The sequence below is a fragment of the Rhinoderma darwinii genome, chromosome 5 (genome assembly GCF_050947455.1).
Source record: "Rhinoderma darwinii isolate aRhiDar2 chromosome 5, aRhiDar2.hap1, whole genome shotgun sequence".
NCBI classification, from domain to species: domain Eukaryota; kingdom Metazoa; phylum Chordata; class Amphibia; order Anura; family Rhinodermatidae; genus Rhinoderma; species Rhinoderma darwinii.
The window spans coordinates 65,601,567-65,622,213 of record NC_134691.1 but is presented as its reverse complement, the minus strand read 5'-3'; the positions used below and the strand labels follow the sequence as shown (position 1 = coordinate 65,622,213).

The following is a 20,647-nucleotide window of genomic DNA, read 5'->3' as shown; positions in this document are numbered from 1 at the left end:
ATCAATCAGCTTATTATTACTCCTCTTAAAACTACCTCACCAACAACTGGGGGCACCATGAAGGCTTGTCCCACAGTTTGAGAAACACTGACTTAAAAACGTCCAACTGCAGTCCCTTCACTCAGTTGATCGGCGCGGAAGCCAGGTGTCGGACCCCCACCTATCAAATATTGATGGTGTATCCTATGGATAAGCCATCAATATTAAATTCCTAGAATACCCTATAAAATAATACTTGCTGTATTTCCCACAGAGCCTTATACCCCCAGGGGCGAGCAATATATCTTTAAAGTATTACTCTCGCCCCAACAGTGAAGCTCGCCTTGATAAATGTGGCACAACACGCTAGGCATGCTAGAGACACCTCTATATTACGCCAACTCATAGATGACATACATACACAATAAACCACGTACATAATGGAAACACAGACATGCCAAAAAAAAACCAACATTTTAAGATAACAGTTATATTTCTGGAGTGTTGTCATTCCTCTACACTGCAGGACCTGGAAGATGCATGTGAGCCATCAAAGATTGTTCACATATGTCCTCCAGATGATTCACTTCCAGTCAGAGGAACAGCCGTGACTGTCACGATTATGGGGGGCACTGTGGATGTCACTGTTATGAGAGGCACCCGGCTGTTCTTTTTTAAGCCACTTAAAGGAACCCCCTGGGCAAAACTAATACTCTGTGTTATGGAAGTAGAATGGACAATATCCGGCTCTCGGCCTACAATATAAACATCAATATCTTTTATTTCATCCGATTAAAAACAAATAAAACTTTCCTAGGAAGGACCCTTACGCATTTCGATCCGGAGGTTCTTTGCCATAGCTGAGCACGGCTCGAGGTGGTGGTGCACGACATATGGATCTGGTCTTTGGTGGTTTTTGAATCCTTGTGTCATGCATTGGCTTCTCAGGGCCAGCACTACAAATACCACAGTGTATAAATTTTACCTGAAGTACTCCTTAAAGTTTTATAGTGGCCATTTGAAGTAGTAGAATCTGGAATGCAGCCCTCCGACCAGAATATGTTGTGCACCCCTGCAATAGGGGTCCGGGGCTATGTACAATTCTCTTTTTTCTTTCTACCTGGTACACAGGTAATTGTGACAATATATGTTTTTACCTGTCGGATATGTGTGTTTCATTTTCTGAAGTAAGTAGAAAGCTTATTGTTTTAAGGTTTGTCCTAACAATGTTTTCCTACACTTACTTTGTTAGAGAAGGTTGTTACAAGAGTAGGTCATTGTACAGGTGGCTCCATTTATCTGATACATATGTACATTATCACTGTCCAGCAAACTAGTGGGAATGTGACAACCCATTTTTTTATGATTATCAGTAATGTAAATTAAATATTTTAGTATGAATTGCATAAAGTGATAGAAATCTCTTAACTTTCAGACAGAAAAAAATTCGATATATTAATCTAATGCATTAAAACACAAAAAAATATTGATCTCATTCCCTTGGAAACTAAGAAATGAATTTTCTTATCACTTTTTGTTTTTAAAAAGTGCTTTTAGCAATTTATTGAGCAATATGGTGAAAAAGCAAATTTTACGGCAGAAAAATGATTTAAAAATATATTGAACTTTGATGAATTTGCAATCTGATAAATGTATTAAGACATTTTGCCTCGCTATAATCTAATGAAACATCATAATGAGATGTATGTGTATACAAAAGCAATTTAGGGTTGAGCCATTCTGTTTGCTTGTGGTAATTGTATGTCAAAAGGAAACTCAACTTTGGAGTTAGAGTATTCATCACCAAATCCCTTTAGATACAAAGATTATAATTTGCCTTTCAACATATTCACTAAATGAGATAATACTGGAGCCCTGAAATTTAGAAGGGAGATTGATATCTTCATTGAAAACTCTTGCCTGGAAGGGACAACTCTGGCTACAACATGGGTTTTATCAATAAATTATGATCCAATAATCCCATTTCTCAATCCTTTGAAGATCCATCAGCAGCTTGTCAAACTCTCAGAATGAGTAATCATATTAAGTATGAATTCTTTATTTCATCCACCAACATATTCTCCATGCTGTCCATGGAAACTAATTGATTACTGGCTTCTCCCCTTTCATCTGATAGGACAGGAGCAGTACCATAAAGTATTTCACCTTCCCACTCCCATCTCATTTTCTAAACCTGGAGTGATAGACTTGCAAAAGTCATAGCTTTATTTTTTACCGTACCACTCTGTGATACATTCTCTTTTTGCTGAGCTACTGCCGAATCCCCCTTATAAATGTTTCTGCAGGGGACTTAGACCATTGCCAGCACCATCATTTTTCCTAGACTGCAATTTCTTTGATGTACCTTGTGAATATGTATGATGTCATCAGTCATGGAAGGAATGACACAGACAAGTAAGGCGTGCTTTTCAGCAGACGGAAGACTATTCTTACTATGTCTATGCAATTCTGCAGATCAGGAAAGGCAGATGTACAGTGTAGTAATCCCCGTTATTAGTGGGTTTATGCAAAAGTATAAATCTCATCTTCATATACGCAGGTATATAATACATGATTTTCTAATGGGGCATGTTATTAATCACTCTTTAATACATAACATGACACTAAAGCCTCATCATAGAGAAGCAACTTTAAATACAGAAGCAGAGCACCCTTTCATCTCCGATATCATACTATTATTGTTCTAGAACACCTGTCACCTTTTCATTTTGTGCACATATTGCAATCTCTGGGGGGGAGGGGTTGATAGAAATTTTTACATTTATGGAATTAAAAGAGCCAAGCATAAACTTTTATATTCTTATGAGAAAAATGTGTCCGACACAAACGGGAGTCCTTCCATCTCCCTAAACATTTCTACGAGACTTTGATTGATATTTGTCTATCTTTTGTTATTTCCCAGTGTGTACTGACTGATGGGGCACTAGAGAAGAAGCTGGATAGGACAAGTTCTGAATCTAAAGTTTTTAAAGACAAAAAAAATATTTGTTAGGTCATCACCAGTAATTGATTAAGATAAAGACATGGGAGGTGACATGTTCCCTTTAAGGGTATGTTAACACGGGGCGGATACGCTGCGTAAAAGTATGCTGTGCATGCGTCCTAGGTCCCGCAGGGAATTCCAGACGAAAAACGCATTCAATTGTGGTGCAGTTTTTCGGCGGAAAACAATTCTCGAGAAGAAAAAAAAATAAAAATACTTTCCCCCCCCCCCCCCCGGGCATTGTCATAGCGACATGTTCCCCTGGGATGATTCTGCAGTCTATGTGACCGCTTCAATCTGTGATTGGCTGCAGCAGTCATATGGGATGAAAGGTCATCCCAGGAGGACGGTCTGGACGGAGAGCAGTAGAACGTGCCGCTACGACAATGCCTGGGGGGTAAGTATAAATCTTTTTATTCATTTTAAACAAAAAGAGGTTGTCTTTTTTTCTGATTTGTGATATTTTCAGGTTTTACAAAAGAGCAGCGATTCCGCAGCATAAATTGACATGCTGCAGATTTTTTTAAACGCACCGCAGGTCAATTTATGAACTTCTACTATAATACACTGCGCATTGTCCGCAATGAAATCCACAGCTAATCTGTCCTGTGTGAACATATTCTAATATTATTAGATACCATCAAGTCTGTTTTAATTTCCACCTACTATGTGAGTGTAGTATATGAGGGTACTATATAGTGTTTCTCCGTAATGGGATAGACACATATGGCCATGATAATGTGCCTTAGGCTATACTGGAGAAAAGGTAATTACATGTCTGCTTTTGCCAATTGATCTTTTTCTGAGGGGGGGGGGGGGTAAATCCTGAGTGGGTTCATTCTATTGATTAAGAAGATGCCAGACATTTTTATCTTCACATCAGCACATCTAATTAAATGATGACACTACTTAATGCTCCATTGCAGAAATATGGCCAATGAATGGAGAACCTACAGATTGAAGTAATATTCTATATATCCAATATTGTTCATACCAAGCAATTGGTGTCTGAACTTTAAGGGATTGTTCAGGATTAGAAAAAAAGTCAGATTTAAAAAAAAAAAAAAAATTACTTAAATGGGGATGAGCTGCAATACCAAACGCAACCCATGAAGAGTGTGACTGTTTTGGGGAAGAAATAGCCCCTTTTTCTAATCCTCGAAAAACCCTTTAAAGAGGCTCTGTCACCACATTATAAGTGCCCTATCTCCTACATAAGGAGATCCGCGCTATAATGTAGGTGACAGTAATGCTTTTTATTTAAAAAAACAATCTCAATTTACCACTTTATTAGTGATTTTAGATTTATGCTAATGAGTTGCTTAATGCCCAACTGGGCATATTTTTACTTTAGACCAAGTGGGCGTTGTACAGGGGAGTGTATGACGCTGACCAATCAGCATCATGCACTCCTCTCCATTCATTTACTCAGCGCATAGGGATCCTGCTAGATCCTTATGTGCTGTCTTATACTAACACATTAACAATACTGAAGTGTTTAGTCAGTGAATAGACATTCCACGGGATGTCTATTCACAATCTCTGCACTTCGTTACTGTTTCTATGGTAGTTACAGCAGAGGTAGCGTAATCTCGCTGTAACCTGTCATTTACTGCGTAATCTCGCAAGATTACGCATCCTCTGCTGTAACTACCACAGACAGAGTAACGAAGTGCAGAGATTGTGAATAGACATCCCGTGGAATGTGTATTCACTGTCTAAACACTTCAGTATTGTTAATGTGTTAGTATAAGACAGCACATAAGGATCTAACAGGATCCCTATGCGCTGTGTAAATGAATTGAGAGGAGTGCATGATGCTGATTGGTCAGCGTCATACACTCCCCTGTACAACGCCCACTTGGTCTAAAGTAAAAATACGCCCACTTGGGCATTAAGCAACTCATTAGCATAAATCTAAAAACGCTAATAAAGTGGTAAAAATCGTTTTTTTTTAAATAAAAAGCATTACTGTCACCTACATTATAGCGCCGATCTCCTTATCTAGGAGATAGGGCACTTATAATGTGGTGACAGAGCCTCTTTAATTTGAAGAGACAATTTATTTCAGAATGCGGTATGCTAGAAGTGATCTTGTCCATGGGATATTTCTGTTTTTTATTTAAAAAGGACTGAGCTGCAATACCAGATACAGTCCATGGACAAGAGTGACACTGTTTCTGGAAAAAAAAAGAACTAAGAGTTCACCTGCAGGAGTATACAGTATATCCATTGTTCGCAGCAGTGAAGTTTAACTACAACACAGATGGACTTATCAACTCAAGATTAAGAAAATCATTTTGTATAGTTTCACTTATTATCTGCCCTCTAATAACTAATCAAAAGAAAGTACCCATTAAAGATAAATCCTAATCGCTCTCCAATGATCTTACCCATATTCTGCTTGCAATCGTTTTGAAGACACACCTCAATGGCAAATACTGCAGCTTCTTCATGATGCACACATTAACCTAGAAGTTGTAGCGGCTCTTTTCATATATTTTTTTTTTATGATATAAGCCTGATTTGAATTAAACAACCTCTGGAGGTATAGTAATGCATATTATAGTAAACTGGTAAATGTAAAGCGTGGGAAAGGTTCAGACATTCCATCTCGCATATTGAATCAATTAATAGCATGTACAAGGAAACCGTGATTATTTGAAGGAGTGGAGAAAAATGACTTGATTCTTTACAAGTATTACAGACTATTATTAGTATTCCAGATAGCCCTTGTTCTAGGGAGTCCATCATAGTCTTTGATCTGTCTACATCCACAGCTGGAAACCCTGCACCAAGCTCTAGAAGCAACACAAACTGACAACAATCACCTCCATAAGGAAAGTGAATTTGTGGCTGCAAATGTTAATCAGTGGATCAAAGAGCAAAAGTAAGTCAATTTGATAAATACCGCACATCTTTTTCTGCATTGTTTAAAGCATCTTTTTATTCTGAGTTGTTAAACTTTCATAGGTAGGGTGTTGTATTACAGCACTCGTTTTATGGCTGCACTGCCTGGTTTATTTTAGTGACCTGTTTTTTGTTTTTGTTTCTTTTTTGGGGGAGGTTTGAGCTAAAACATTTACTTTAGTTATTACTTTTTTATGTATAATATTTCGTTTCTCAGCATTTTCTTTCAGTTAGTCACATCTGGGAAGGAATGTTAATTAAAAAAAATATATAATAGGCCATATTATTATGAAAAGTTGCTTGGGAGGAAACCGCATTAGGGAGGAGGAGTATATTTCCTTGAAAATAAGCCCAAGTTTTGCTGTTTATATACATAGATCTGTATCTATATATTTTTTTTTTCTTTCTCATTAAAGGGAGTTTCCGTGAATCAGTCATTTTTTAATATGTATACAAGTGTGTTGTTTGCTAAACATCATATCGGTTACCTTTTGTATGGTCATAAAAAGTTCTACTCAGTTGTCTCTTCCATTGCATTGATTATATGTCGTCTCTGTGTTTATGTAGAGGGGCATCGGGCACAACTTTTAATTGAAAGGGTTGTCTGGTTTAGAAAGCTTACTTTAAAATACCCTATTAGGGAAGTCTTACTTACTAGAGGAGGGGTTTCCCATTCTGAACACCTAATTTATTAGGCCTGGGGGACCCAACACATCCATTCATTACAAGGATAGCCCATTTTTCAATTTTTTTCAATTACAGATGTAGCCGTATTTACCTTGACTTTAACGCATTAAATAAATAGTGGCTAGATCTCTTAGCTTGACTTTATCAATGACTTTTCAATGGCTTTTGTTGTGTGATATCACGCTGTAGAAAGTTATCAGAGTCAAGTTAAAGATGGCTACATCTGTAGTACTCTGTAATTCTTCATCTCTCCTGCGGTGGCGCTGTAATAATTGAATACACAGTTAATAGATGATTGCTGCGGGGCCCCACAGTTGAAAACCCTGCAAACAGCTTATGTATGGGGGGCTGTTATAACTAAAATGAATATAACAAAAAGGAATTATTCAAAATGGACGACCCCTTCAAGGTACATTAGTAAGTGATACAAAATTAGTTAAACAGCTCATTTATTAACAGGTTTAACAAAATATCACTTTACGAAAACCCCTTTAAGTATTAACGTGTATTGATGGTTTAGCATTCGTTTTTATAAATGCAATATTGTGCTCATACTGTGTCATGTCAAATGGTGGGAACAACACATACTAAAATGGCTTGATAAACTACTGTTTGACCCTTGGACAAAAGGTTTTTCCTTTATAGCTGACATTTTTCCTCTTTTCTACGCTGATTTGCATACTGGATGTATTTTTTATGTTCTACATTGTTTATAAGTCTATGCTTGCACTTGCATTCTGAGATTCTTTATTTTTCTGTTTTTGCTTTTTTCTATGACATTTTGTGTTGTCTGTTGTTGAAATTCAGATTTCTTTATCGGTTCCTTTTTTGTTAGTTTTAGTGAATTTTAGAAATACAGTTTATTCATTTTTATTTTACCCCTCCTCACTGGAGCTTTCAGAAAACTGCACATACACAGAAAGAATATACTAATGCCAAATGGTTGGGCCTTGGCTGGAATCAAACACACGAAACACACCTGTAGCACAAGAAAGATTAACGGCACATCATAGCATTTAAAAAGAAACCCCCCCCCCCCCCCCCCCCCGTTCATCTGTCTGTTTTCACATCTGGAAGGATGGCCAAGGGTATCATTATTGTGCCCTTAGCTGTGGCAGAGGTGTCCGTTTCTACTAGAATCCCGTGATGCCTCAGACGGGGCATTAAGAGTGAATTGCAGAGGGCATCATGTCAGAATGCGGCTTGTGATGGCTTAACTCTGGAGGTACAAGAAGTCCTCCTGGCTAATTAAGTGAAAAATCATAATTTATAGGAAATAATGAAAGTCACCAGCTGTGTTTTATACGTTCAACATGGCAACAGAACAGAAGATACAGAGGCAAGATAAAGGCATTACATTCCTTGAGGGTTTATATCAATGGTTAGAATATTGAAATTGCAGGCGTTTCCCTTTAATAGATTACCACAGCAAGTTTCCATAAATCTTAGTTCGCATTAGACTCTCTTATTCTGTGTGATCGGGGGAATATTGTTGGCGTGAAGTTAAAATTATATACAGTATACTGTACAAGACACAATATTCATTGGCGTCTTTAACAGCAAACCAATTTCATTAAAAAAAAGAAACAAAAACTTAAAATCTATATATTTTTACTGTCCCAATGCAACTAAAATGATAAATGATGCATCTTTGTAAATAGTCTTGTAGTTTTGTGTATACAGCTCCTTTGAAGACCTATGTGTCTCCATGGTAACAGACTACTACCAAACCCTGCAGTCATATTCCCTTCCATGTGCTAACATACATTCGATGTGGTCATAGGTGCAAGCCTATTTGCAAAGTTGAATAATTTGTGTTTTTGGATGCATTGGTACTATAAAACAGTTTAGTTGCGAAGGTGGACATAGCCTTTACAGGTAGCCCATTACTTTAAAACCTACAAATCATTTATTTGTAGTTTTATTTTACAGATGTTCTTTGTTTGAAATTTGCATACTTTTATTTTATTCTTGTACAACTGAGAAATAAAAATGATTGAATAGTCAAGAATTGTTTTTATTTTTATGGTCTACATTCCCCTAATCATTTGATTATGCCATAGGAAACTACTGGGAATAACGTTGCTGACAGTTAAATCCCACGTTTATCAATTAGGAGACTGTAGTCAAAAGAAATATGTCTTACATCCAATTTACAGTTAAAGTATATATCTAGCTAAAAATGAAAACTCAACAGTGCTTCTGAATCTTCATGTATAGTAAATGTGAGCAGTCTTTTAAATGTAAGCTCAGCCATTTTTATCTACTGCCTTCAGTTCCTTAACACAAATCTACTTCCTGTCAGCCATTTTACCTCTCACAAGGTGAACAGCTCTGTCAGCTGGCCAAGCACAGAGCCTACAAATCTATGTGTGTGTAATCAATTCTTGTCCGTTCTCTTGTCAGTTCTCCTAGAAAACCAATCATTGTGTGGGTGCCCTCACTCTTTGGTTCATTTTACGGTTTAGGTTCAGAAATAGAGAAATTCATGAACATTGGGCAGAACAGGAATTACGTCACATATTAAAAGAGATCGTCTCACTCCAACAACCCCTGTCCATATTCTCTATCTATGCGTTAGAATGGAGAGCCTCGCCATACATTATATGGACAGACGGTCATTCGTTTGGGCAATTTGTTTAACTTTTTAATAAGGAGCAACAAGATCCTTCATAATTTTTCTTCTGATATCCCAGGTCCAGCTGAGAAAAGTTGAGATACACCAGCTTTACAAGTATATAGCCGAAAAACTAGAATTAATATATATATATATATATATATATATATATATATATAGATATATATATATACATATATATATATATATATATATATACATATATGTAAAAATTTTGTATTGTAGTATGTGTAAGTTTCTTTTTCTGTGCAGTCTGCATAAAAAAAGAACAAAAAAGAAAATCACAGCACTCATTATGGAAGAGTTGTGGCCACATACGATGCTCAGTATGGTTCCATATAATTCACTGTATTATGGGACATGTATGTTTAGCCTATTTTTAGCATGTTCCTCTTTTATGGTAGGAACACTGGGTCGGATCAACTGCGGATTTTCCGCAGTGAATTTCATTGTGGGAAAATTCACAGCATAGTACAGTAGCAGCAGTGTGGATAAGATTTGAACAAATCTCATCAACACACAGCGGAAAAAATCAGCCGAAAAAACGTTCATGAATTGACCTGCGGTGCGTTTTTTTAAGCTGCTGCATGTCAATTTATGCTCAGGAATTACTGCTCTTCTGTTGAATTCATTGGGGAGGTAAAACCCACAACAAAGCGCCATGTGTTACGAAACGGTGCATATTCCGCCACAAAAAAATCGCAAATGAGAAAAAAAAACACTTTTTTTTTTACCTAAAATGAATAAAAAAAAGCTTATACTTGCCATAGTCATAACGATGTGATCCTCTGTTGTGAGTGCCGAACGGCCTCTTGGGATGACTTTCCATTCCATGTGACTGCTGCTGCCACTAAAAAGGCTGCAGAGGTCATATGGCTTAAAGCGTCATCTCAGGAGGCCAGGCTGCGCTCAAAACAGAGGGACGCATCGCCATTTTTAATGCCAGGGGTAAGTAAAAGCAATTTTTTTCTTGTTCCTGCAGTAATTCCGCAGCGGACATGGCGCCCAAAAATCTGCAGCACAATTTGGTGCTGTTTTTCGGGCAGTATTCCCTACGGTTTCCAGCACGGATATTATGCTGTGTTCTTTTTCCTACTAAATGTTCAACAAACTTCTGACATGTTATAGTGACATGTCAGAAGTTTTTATTTGTGGGGGTGCGAGCACTGAGACCCCCACTAATCGCTGAAACAAAGTGGTAGAAGTGCTCGCGTGAGCGCTGAGCTGCCTAGTTTCTGTTTGGCTTTTTCCAGAAAGCCGATGCAGAGCTGTACGGGGTCATAGACTTTCTATTGTGTCCGTACACCGCTACGGTGATTTCTGGAAAAAGCTGAACAGAAACGAAGCAGCTCAGCGCTCACATGAGCACTTCTGCCGCTTCGTTTTAGCGATTGGTGGGGGTCTCAGTGCTCGGACCCCCACCAATCAAAACTTCTGCCATGTCACTATAACATGTCAGAAGTTTGTTATATGTTTAGTTACTCTTTAATGCTTTTTCTTTGATGCTTAACATGATTTAATAAAGGAAAAAATACTGAACTTCTTAATATATGGCTGTACTGTATGTAGGCTTGTTACAGATGTATATCACAGTGATGACATAAGTGTGGCTAAAAAAAGGTTAAGTCATGAAAACACCACCCATCCAAATTCCCTATAAAGGCATATGGGTGTCATAGATGGGGGGGGGGGGTCCCCTATTCGATTTCCCCATCTATTAGACAGCCTTCAGGGATAACAACTAAGAGCGCCTCCCACTATGCCAGACTAAATCTGGCCATGTATTACATGAATGCCCATTTATTTTAATTGGCACAATGTAATATCACATTTCCGCTGCTGCCACCTATGGGTGTACATATGTTTGGTACATTCACATCACCATGTTCCGTTTCATTAGTATGTATTCATTTGAATGTTTTATTATTCTAATTATTATTTTGTAATTATTTCTTACACTTTCTTTGCACTAGCACATATGTTAGAGGTCCAAACCCATGGGGATTTAGGGGATTTATTATCTATTATCTTTACCCTCCCCCTTTACAGTATTTTTTTTTTTAATCTATGCATTCTATTTTTATTAATAATAGATTATTGTTGTTTTTTTTTAAATTACGTGTTCTTGCTTACATATATTTTCTAGCATATTTGACCATGGATGATAGATTGTGGCTGTATCATGGGGCAAAACATGTGTCGGTAGTATGTTTTTGGATGTTTTGGATAGGTTTTTGATAGTGTTCTAATAAAATTCTAATAAACTATTGTAATGCAGATTAGTTAGGAATTTCTCCTATTTTATGCTAAAGTGCAGGACACCATGGTGTACATGAGTGTAATGTTTAATGTTAAATCACCAAACACTAGTTCTTGATTTTATTCTCTTAAGCTCTTTGATTTTTTTTTTATGTATTATTTAGCAAAGTATCACATGTTCAACCCAACTGTAAAAGTGAAAACCTTTAAATACCACACATGTCACATATCACATATCCTATGTATATGCATCCAAGTTTAGTCTGTGTTTTTATTATATTATGTGTTTGGCATCGGGACTCTCTTTTCCATTTTAAAAAGAGACTGCCAGACAAATCTAGAAAACTTTCAGGCATCATATGAAATATTTATACATATCTCAATATTGCATTTTGTCAGCAGTTTTGAAATGCCTCCTTAATTGGGAGGCTTTCCCCCCACTGGGAAACCAGAGACTGCCAGGCTGTGAGATGGCTCCCTGAAGAGGTGGGAGACGTTTCAAAGTTAAATCTGAAGTGCCATTAATTCAGCACGGGTAAAATTGTGAACATGTTTTCAACTGGGTTTTTCATTTGAATTCTAGCAGCAGAAGCCAGCGGAGTGCGTGGGCCTATTTATAAAATTAGAGGGCTGCACCTGGTAAAAGTCCCGTTTTGAAACTTAGCCACATTATAATCAAAAACTGCTCTTTTCCAATCCCCCCACAGCTCTGATAATCAACATTCAGAGAGACGGCATTTTCTTATTTTCGTGCAGCGATATGCGTTAAATGCTTCCAGAGCCGTGCGACTACAGGGGCGATCAGATGTAAAAAAGAGCCGAGCGCAATTCATTAACCACTGAAATGTTTGCTGCACTCGTTTAACACACAAACAAATTCTAATTGTACAAGCCTGCCAGCCTCAGAAAAAGAAAAGCGGTCACGCTTCGTGCTAGCTTTACCACAAAGAAGTTTAAACAAATGTTTCTGTTTTATTTCCTCAAGATATAATAAAGACGTTGCATAAGATTTATTGGGCATAAGGGCTTATTGTTAAGAAAACAGCTGGTCTGGATGGAGGATTATAGTGACAAGGGCTTATCGTAATGGCATCATGTATGATATTAAAGAAAAAAAATATTATATTTTGTATATCTACATTTTTAAATAAGATCTGAACATTAGTTGTTAAAGGGGTATTACAATTTCAAGAAAATATAGGATGTTCATAGGATAATGAAAAGTTATGCAATTTTTTTATTTAACTTCAATATGAATGCTTTGCAGTTATCAAGATATCTGCTTGTTGTCATTCAGTAGAAACCTGCATTGTTTGCTTTCAGTGAATAAAATCTGTCCTGGTCATGTCATGGACACATAGATGCCCGGTTCACTACAAAACACAACTCTGATAACTGTAACAAGACGTATAACTGTATATCCATCACATGAACAGGACATATTTTTATCCGCTGGTAGTAAACAAAGGTCTCTATTGAAGGGGTTGTCTCATGAAGTCAAGCCCCGTCCATATGCCTTATATGGGCATATAGATGTCATAAGGGGGTCTCGCACTCAGGTCACCACTCTTTGAGCCAGAACGGAGAGACACTCCTGCAATCTAGTATGAGCATGTAGGGTACGGTCTTTGACAGCCGGGGACCCCGAAGAGAAGACAGAAGGGGTTTATAACTACTTGTTTTCTCCATTTCACTAATGTGTAGTGAATAATAGCAATGCCCCTTCCTCTATTTTGCTAATGATCATGTGTTTGGCATGTGCCCCCGACATGGTATAGCTCCTGGGACTGCTAAGTATTTGACATTGACATAAAAAAATAACTCAAAGAATATTTTCATAGCTCAACAATTAAGAATAATGTTAGGGCCGTGAATGAGACTGAGCAGCTATACCAGGTACAGCTGCTATGGAAGTGTACAGCCGCTATGGAAGTGTACAGCCGCTATGGAAGTGTACAGCCGCTATGGAAGTGTACAGCCGCTATGGAAGTGTACAGCGTTGTGCTAGGTAAACGATGATGAACGCTGTGACTCCTTCAGTCAGCTGATCAATGTCGTGCCAGGAGTTGGGATTCCACTGATCTTATATTGATGACCTATTCTAAGAATAGACGATAAATGTAAAAGTCCTGGAGAACCCCTTTAACTCTTTGGAGACGCAGCCAATTTTCTGTTTTTCATAATTGGTTTTTCCTCCCCGCTTTCCAAAAGCCATAACTTTTTCCATTGACGTAGCCATATGAGGGCTTGTTTTTTGTGGAACAAGTTGTAGTTTTTATTGGCACCATATAATTTACTGGGGAACTGAAAAATATTTCTTTGTGGGGTAAAATAGGCAAAAAATCTGCAATTCCGCGATTGTTTTTTGGGTTTCGTTTTTACAGGGTTTGCCGTGTGGTAAAAACTACATGTTAACTATATTCTACGGGTCAATACGATTTTGGCGATACCAAATTTATTTTTACCACTTTTACAATGAAAAAACTGTCAAAAAATGCTTGTGTTGCCATATTCTGAGAGCCGTAACTTTTTAATTTTTCTGTCAATTGAGCGGTGTGAGGTTTTGTTTTTTTGCAGGGTGAGTTGTAGGTTTTATTGGCACCACTTTGGGATACATGCAACTTTTCTGATCACTTTTTATTCAACTTTATGAGTGGAAGCTAGTTGACAACAATTCTGGTGGTTTTCATCTTTTTTTTATTTGCAGTGTTCACCGTGTGGGTTAAAAACAGTTATATTACAATAGTACAGATCTTTATAGACGCAGCAATACTAGTTATGTTAATATTTTTTTTTTATATGACTTTGAGGGGGGGGAAATTACTTTTTTTGTACATTAAGAAAACGTTATTTAATAGTTTTTGTTTTTTTTATTAGTCCCCCTAGGGGACTTGAACAATATACTGCAATACTTATGGCAGGGCTTAATAGGAGCACAAAGATGGCAGACCTGGAGACCTTCACTGAGCCTCAGTCTGCCATGACAACCATCTGCGTCTTGTGGTCAAGTAGCGCGGGTGTCGATGGACAGTCAGAGGGGGCTTCTCTACTCCTTCTAACGGCTTAGATAGCCACTATTGACCATGACATCTAAGTGATTAAATGGGCGGGATCAGAGTTATGTCCAATTCCGCCCGTTGCAGTGAAGTGTCGGCTGTAATATGCAGCTGACACTTGCTGAATATGGAGCGCGCTTAGCTCATGAGCCCGCTCCATACTTTCCCTTGGCATGTACGTGACATGTCACCAAGGGGTTAAACCACTACAGGCACAAAATCCCGAAAGTTATTTAATACAAAGCTCTCGTCATTAAATGGGTTGTACGACGAAAATAAAAACAATTTTATTATTTTTCTTTTCTGAAATGAATAGACTTTGAAATATACTTTCTTTTCCAAACCTGCACAGATTGCAGGATTTCAGTCCCAGTTGCGTGGGCCAGGAAGTTCGGAGCAGCCGTTCTTGTGGTGTTACGCCGACACAGGCTCTGCGGGGAATAAGCTCCACCTCCTCAATGAAGGAGCTGCCCAGCTCAATTCATCAGCTAAACCAGCCCCCTCCGTCACGGCTGATTCCGAAACCGAGAAAGGGGAAAAATAAAACCACTTTTTATGGCTTTTTTGAAAAAAATGTATTGCTTCATTTTTTCTGTGATGGCACTTCAGGGAAATTGAACACTTGCTGTTGGTGCCACCACAAAAAAACTTTCTAGCAAAAAAAAAAAATAAATAGGTTGCCCTAAGTGGACAACACCTTTAATAAATGAGTGCTTAGCGCTAAATAGGCTGCTATGGGCAATAAGGATATTTTTAAAACTTCGGCTTATTTTACTACAGTATTTTGGCATATGGCACATAGATAAATAATGCCCTTGGGGGTTAGTGTTTTGTTTCCTGTAATTATTTTTTTTTCAAGAAGATCATTATATTCATTTGTAATATAACCCCTGGTATGTTACTGACTGTGTACAAAATAGCCTTATTATACATGAGCGATAATAGTTGGATATTTGTCACTTCTTTTCCAGTTTTTGTTTCTCGTCAGAGTGCAATATTCCGAATATATTACAATTTACGCTTTTAATATTCAGTATTTACCAGCATTTCATCAGTTACTACTGATTTAAGTACAGATTATTTTCTTCCCTCTAGTAAAGTTTTGATAAGAAATTAGCGTGCTGAATTCAACATAACATTAAATCACTCTTTTTTCCATGGGCTTTGAAAGGTACTTGGCAAAGCGAGATCATCTGACTAACGTTCCCTTACCCCATGAGATGGAATTGTTAATTTACTTGTAATATGAAAACCAAATGTGCAAACCTTCTGAAATCTGTCTGAGCTGACAGAAGTTTTTTCTGAATCAAGCAAAACTCTCCCTTTATTGTACATGAGATTAACAAAATCTACAGTATGTGTATACGTGTGTGTATATATATATATATATATATATATATATACACACACACATTTATGCATATACTGTATACCGACGCCATGTTGATGTAGTGCTTGTAAATACCTTTCTATATATGTCCCTGTTGAAATTGGCCACTATATGTAGATAGTTTACCGAGAATCATCTGGGCGGTTCTGGAGGGATGAGCAGTCACAATGTTCTGGCTGTTATCATCCCCATTCTTCCTTGATATTGGTGAGAAGAGAGAAAATGCGCAAATTTCAGCACATATATGGAGTACACCAAAATGTAACATTTGTTTATGTCAGAAAAGAGGTGTAAAGCTGATAATAAATTTCCCCACCATACTACATTAAATACTACATATTTTCTGAATTTACCTTGAGACTGTAGTGTTTTTATTGGTCCAAAAACTATTTAATGTATGAGGACTTGTCATGCGGTAATCCCTGAGAAAGAGTGTATTAGCAACGGAACATTCAAGCAATTTCTCTTGAACGCTTTGACGCATATAAAAGAAAGATTTTTTATTCACTGGACATCCGTAGCATGAGCCCTGGATTTTTTGACAAAGTGCCCTGGATCTCCGGGTGACTGATACATTCAAATGTATCTGCATCCTCAGGACACAGATAAGGTTAAATACTATGGCGGAGCAGGGAACTATTAGGCTGGGTTCACACGACCTATTTTCAGACATAATGGAGGCGTTTTATGCCTCGAATTACGTCTGAAAAAACGGCTCCAATACGTCGGCAAACATCTGCCCATTACTTTCAATGGGTCTTACGATGTACTGTGCCGACGACCTGTCATTTTACGCGTCGCTGTCAAAAGACGGCGCGTAAAATTACAGCCTCGTCAAAAGAAGTGCAGGACACTTCTTGGGACGTAATTGGTGCCGTTTTTCATTGACTCCAATGAAGAACAGCTCCAAATTACGTCCGTAAAAGACGCCCCGCAAAACGTGAGTACATGCAATTACGTCTGAAATTCAGGAGCTGTTTTCTCCTGAAAACAGCGCCGTAATTTCAGACGTAATTGCAGTTATCGTGTGCACATACCCTTAGTTCCCTGCTCCACTATTCAGACTCGTTAAGTCTGCAGCTCATGAAATGCTGAGACAGGATTCCAGCGCACAGGGCCGCCATCAGGAATTTCTGGGCCCCATACAGCCAAGATGTCTGGGGCCCCCCTCCATTACCGGGGGTGGGCAACGGAAATTGTGGCACTCACGTTTGTACATTATACGCATTAACTGATTTTGGTGCCGATGTCAATTACAGTGAAGGAGACCATGGAGCCGGCAGTGACCGGTTAATGCTCCGGATTTTGATCTATTTAGCTAAAACGTATCCGACTGTATGGCATACAGTGGGATACGTCGCCTGGGGAATGGCCCAGGGGAAACTCCTGAAGTCACTGCCCATGAACAGAGCTGGAGCCTTCTACTAGCACTCTGCCCAGGGAGTCTGGCGCTGTTCCTGATGTCCATATACGTAAAGTGACGTCCCAAGCTTTGCAAAGCATGAGTACACGGCCGGAGCATCGACAATGCTCTGGCCAGGGATTCCGGCCCTAGAGAATCCTCTGATGTCACTTTACATATATGGACAGTGATGTCAGAAGCTTTCCCAGGGATAAAGTCCACGGGTAGAGCACTCGTGATGCTGCCTGGGGACTCCGGAATAACAAAGTCTACTATGCCATTTCATCCTTCAAAAATAAGGTAAACCGACGTCTACCAGCCCGACGGAGGCTAAAAGGACATAATGGAGCACTGTGAATTATCGTTTACGTTGTTTATACTGTAAGGTAGGATATTTCCTGACTACACGATAAACTTAGGGCAACAACACGATGTGAAGGGGGAAGGGAGGGGGAAGCGCTTGTGAGGATGTAAGCAGAACTAATGCTCCGTTCTTACGTTGCCATTAAAGTTCAATGTGTTTTTCCACAGCAAAAATCGGAGGCTTTCCCTTTGATTCCTGGCGCAGATGCTACAAGCGTGTAGCAGATCCGCACGAGAATAAGGCCCTGTTCACACAGAGTTTTTGCCACATTTTTTTCAGCGGAAACCGTGGCAAAAAACATCCGAAATCGCCTCCTATTGATTTCAACGGGAGGCGAAGGCGCTTTTTTCCCGCGAGAGAAAAGAAAGAAGCGAATTTGTCGTGGGTATTTTCGTGCGGCAAATCTGCAGTGTAATACAGAACCAGCAAAGTAAATGAGATCAAGAAATCTCATTTACATGTCGATTTTCTGCACAAAAACTGACCTGCGGTGCGTATTTGAAAATATGCTACATGTCACTTTATCTTGCGTTTCCGCTTGCGAAATGTTTCTGACTAGTTTAAAAAATAATAAAAAAAATCTGCAGCATAAAACTTGTACCTATTTCCGCATCATAAAGTAAAAACCGCAGCTAAAAACTTATAAAAAAACGCACTATTAGGTCCAGATTTTACCTGCGGTTTTGATACGGATTTTGTGCACCAAATTCCTCAATGTGTGTGTTACAGAATTTGCTGGGGATTTACAGCAAATTAACACTTTACATTGTAAAAGATTAAATACGTTACAATTCTGCAACATTAGGTTATGTTCACACAGCTTATTTTCTGCCGTTTTTCTTGCCGTAAACGTCTGAAATATCAGAACAGAACGCCTCCAAACATTTGCCCATTGATTTCAATGAGAAAAAAACGGCGTTCTTTTTACAACGGCCGCGTAAAAAAACGGCCGCGAAAAAGAAGTGCAGGTCATTTCTTCAGACGTTTCTGGAGCCGTTTTTCATTGACTCTATAGAAAAACAGCTCCAAAAACGACCGTAAAAAACACAGTGAAAAACACGAGTTTGCTTAAAAAACTTCTGAAAATCAGGAGCTATTTTCGGTTGAATATCTCCGTATTTTCAGACTGTTTTTGCTAATTGTGTGAACATACCCTAATAGGCATGCAGCTTATTTAACCCCTTCCCTCCTCAGCCATTTTTTGGATTTTAACTTTTGTTTTTTCCTCTCCACCTTCCAAAAGCTATAATTTTTTCCTTTGAGGGCTTGTTTTTTGCGGTACAAGTTGTAGTTTTTCATGGCACCATTTATTGTGCCGCATGTACTGGGAAGCTGAAAAAAAATTATTTGTGGGGTGAAATGCTCCACGTGCATGAGGTTTTGACAAACCCCATTCACATGAGTTAGGGCTTATTCAGACTAACGTGTTAATCGTCCGTGTGAAGGACGTTTTTTTTAATGGCCGTCACACGGCTGCATGTATTTCTATGGGGTTATTTACATGGTCGTTGTTCTAACGGACCGTGTGAAGGGCCTGTAAAAAAATAAGACGTCCTATTTTTGTGCGTTTTCACGGATCCCTCAATAGACTCAAGTCTGAAAACGGATCCCGCACGGCTGCAAATCGGCCGTTCTTCAAGTCTGATTTCACACACGTTGGTCTGAATATCGCCTTAGGCCTTATTCACACGAACGTGTCCGTTTTGCACGCGCAAAAAATGCTGCATTTTGCGCGAGCAAAAGTTCGGTGTGGCATCAACATATGGAGCGTGGCTGCGTGATTTTCGCGCAGCCGGCATCATTATGATACTCTGTTTGATGTTACAACACAGTAAAGAAGGAGGTGCTTTTATGTTTCCCTTCTCTTCTTTACCAGCTGTAGCGCGAATCACCCGGAAGTGCTTCCGTGTGCCGTGCACGATTTGCACGCACCCAATGACTTCAATGGGTGCGTGCTGCGCGAAACACGGGCAAGTATATTACATGTCGTGAGTTTTACACAGCGCGCACACACCGCGTGAAATTCACTGACAGTCTGAACGGCCCCATATAGCCTAACAGCACTTTTCATGTCTTGTATCCTTTTTTTTATGCAATTTTCATAATTGCGGCACAAATCACGCGGTTTTGGCGCGATTTTTATATAATCGCGGCAAAACTGCGCCATTTTTGCTGCGATTACGAAAATCGCGGCAAAAAAAACGCTAGGAAAACGAAAAAATACCAAAGAACATTTTAATCAACTTTATACATTCTACAAATAGGGTCAGGGGGATGGGAAGCAGGATGGATAGGGGAACATACTCACCAGCCTGCAGGTCCGTTCGGCAGTGTAGAGGAGCTGGGGGGCGGGATCTCCACACGGAGCTTCAACACATGCTGCATCTTCCCCTTCCACTGAAGCTACAACAGGTATGCCGGGGGTGCCGCGGGCGTTGCTAGGGGGGTGCCGCGGGCGTTAGTAGGAGCGGGGCGCGAGCGTTGCGAGGGGGGGGGCAACAGTCCGAGGGGGGGGGCAACAGCAGCCCGGCGGGCCCCTTTTCTTCATCCATGTGGCCGGGCCCCTGACGGGAGTACCAGTAATACCCCCCTGATGGCGGCCCTGCCAGCACAGGCCGGTGTGATAATGAAGTCACTGCTTTGCGATGGCCTACGCATGGTTCCCTTCTTGGCATCTCGTAGGCTGTAGACTTAACATCACTGAAGAGGCATCTAGCCTTAGACTGTGCTTCTCCGTTCGTTGTGGGAATGGCGTTAGGAGAGTATAAACATTACAGTATTACTTGTCGGTGCACTAAGAGACACTATTACTGATTGGGGACTACTAAGGGTCACTACTACTGAATGGGGGCCACTAAGGGGCACAATTACTGAGTAGAGGCTAAAAAGGGGGTACCATTAAGTAGGGGGCGTTACTAACCAGGGACCATTCCAGGGCACCATTACTGAGTGGGCAGC

At 39.3% G+C, this 20,647-nt stretch overlaps 1 protein-coding gene across 1 annotated transcript in view; it reads left to right on the top strand.

Moving 5' to 3' along the window:
• LOC142652536 (uncharacterized) overlaps positions 1 to 20,647 on the top strand; it is a 371,082-nt gene that overhangs the window by 268,326 nt on the left and 82,109 nt on the right. Inside the window, exon 21 of the mRNA XM_075828181.1 lies at positions 5,764 to 5,873. Within this exon, the coding sequence (XP_075684296.1) occupies positions 5,764 to 5,873 (110 nt within the window). The remainder of the gene's footprint in view (positions 1 to 5,763; positions 5,874 to 20,647) is intronic.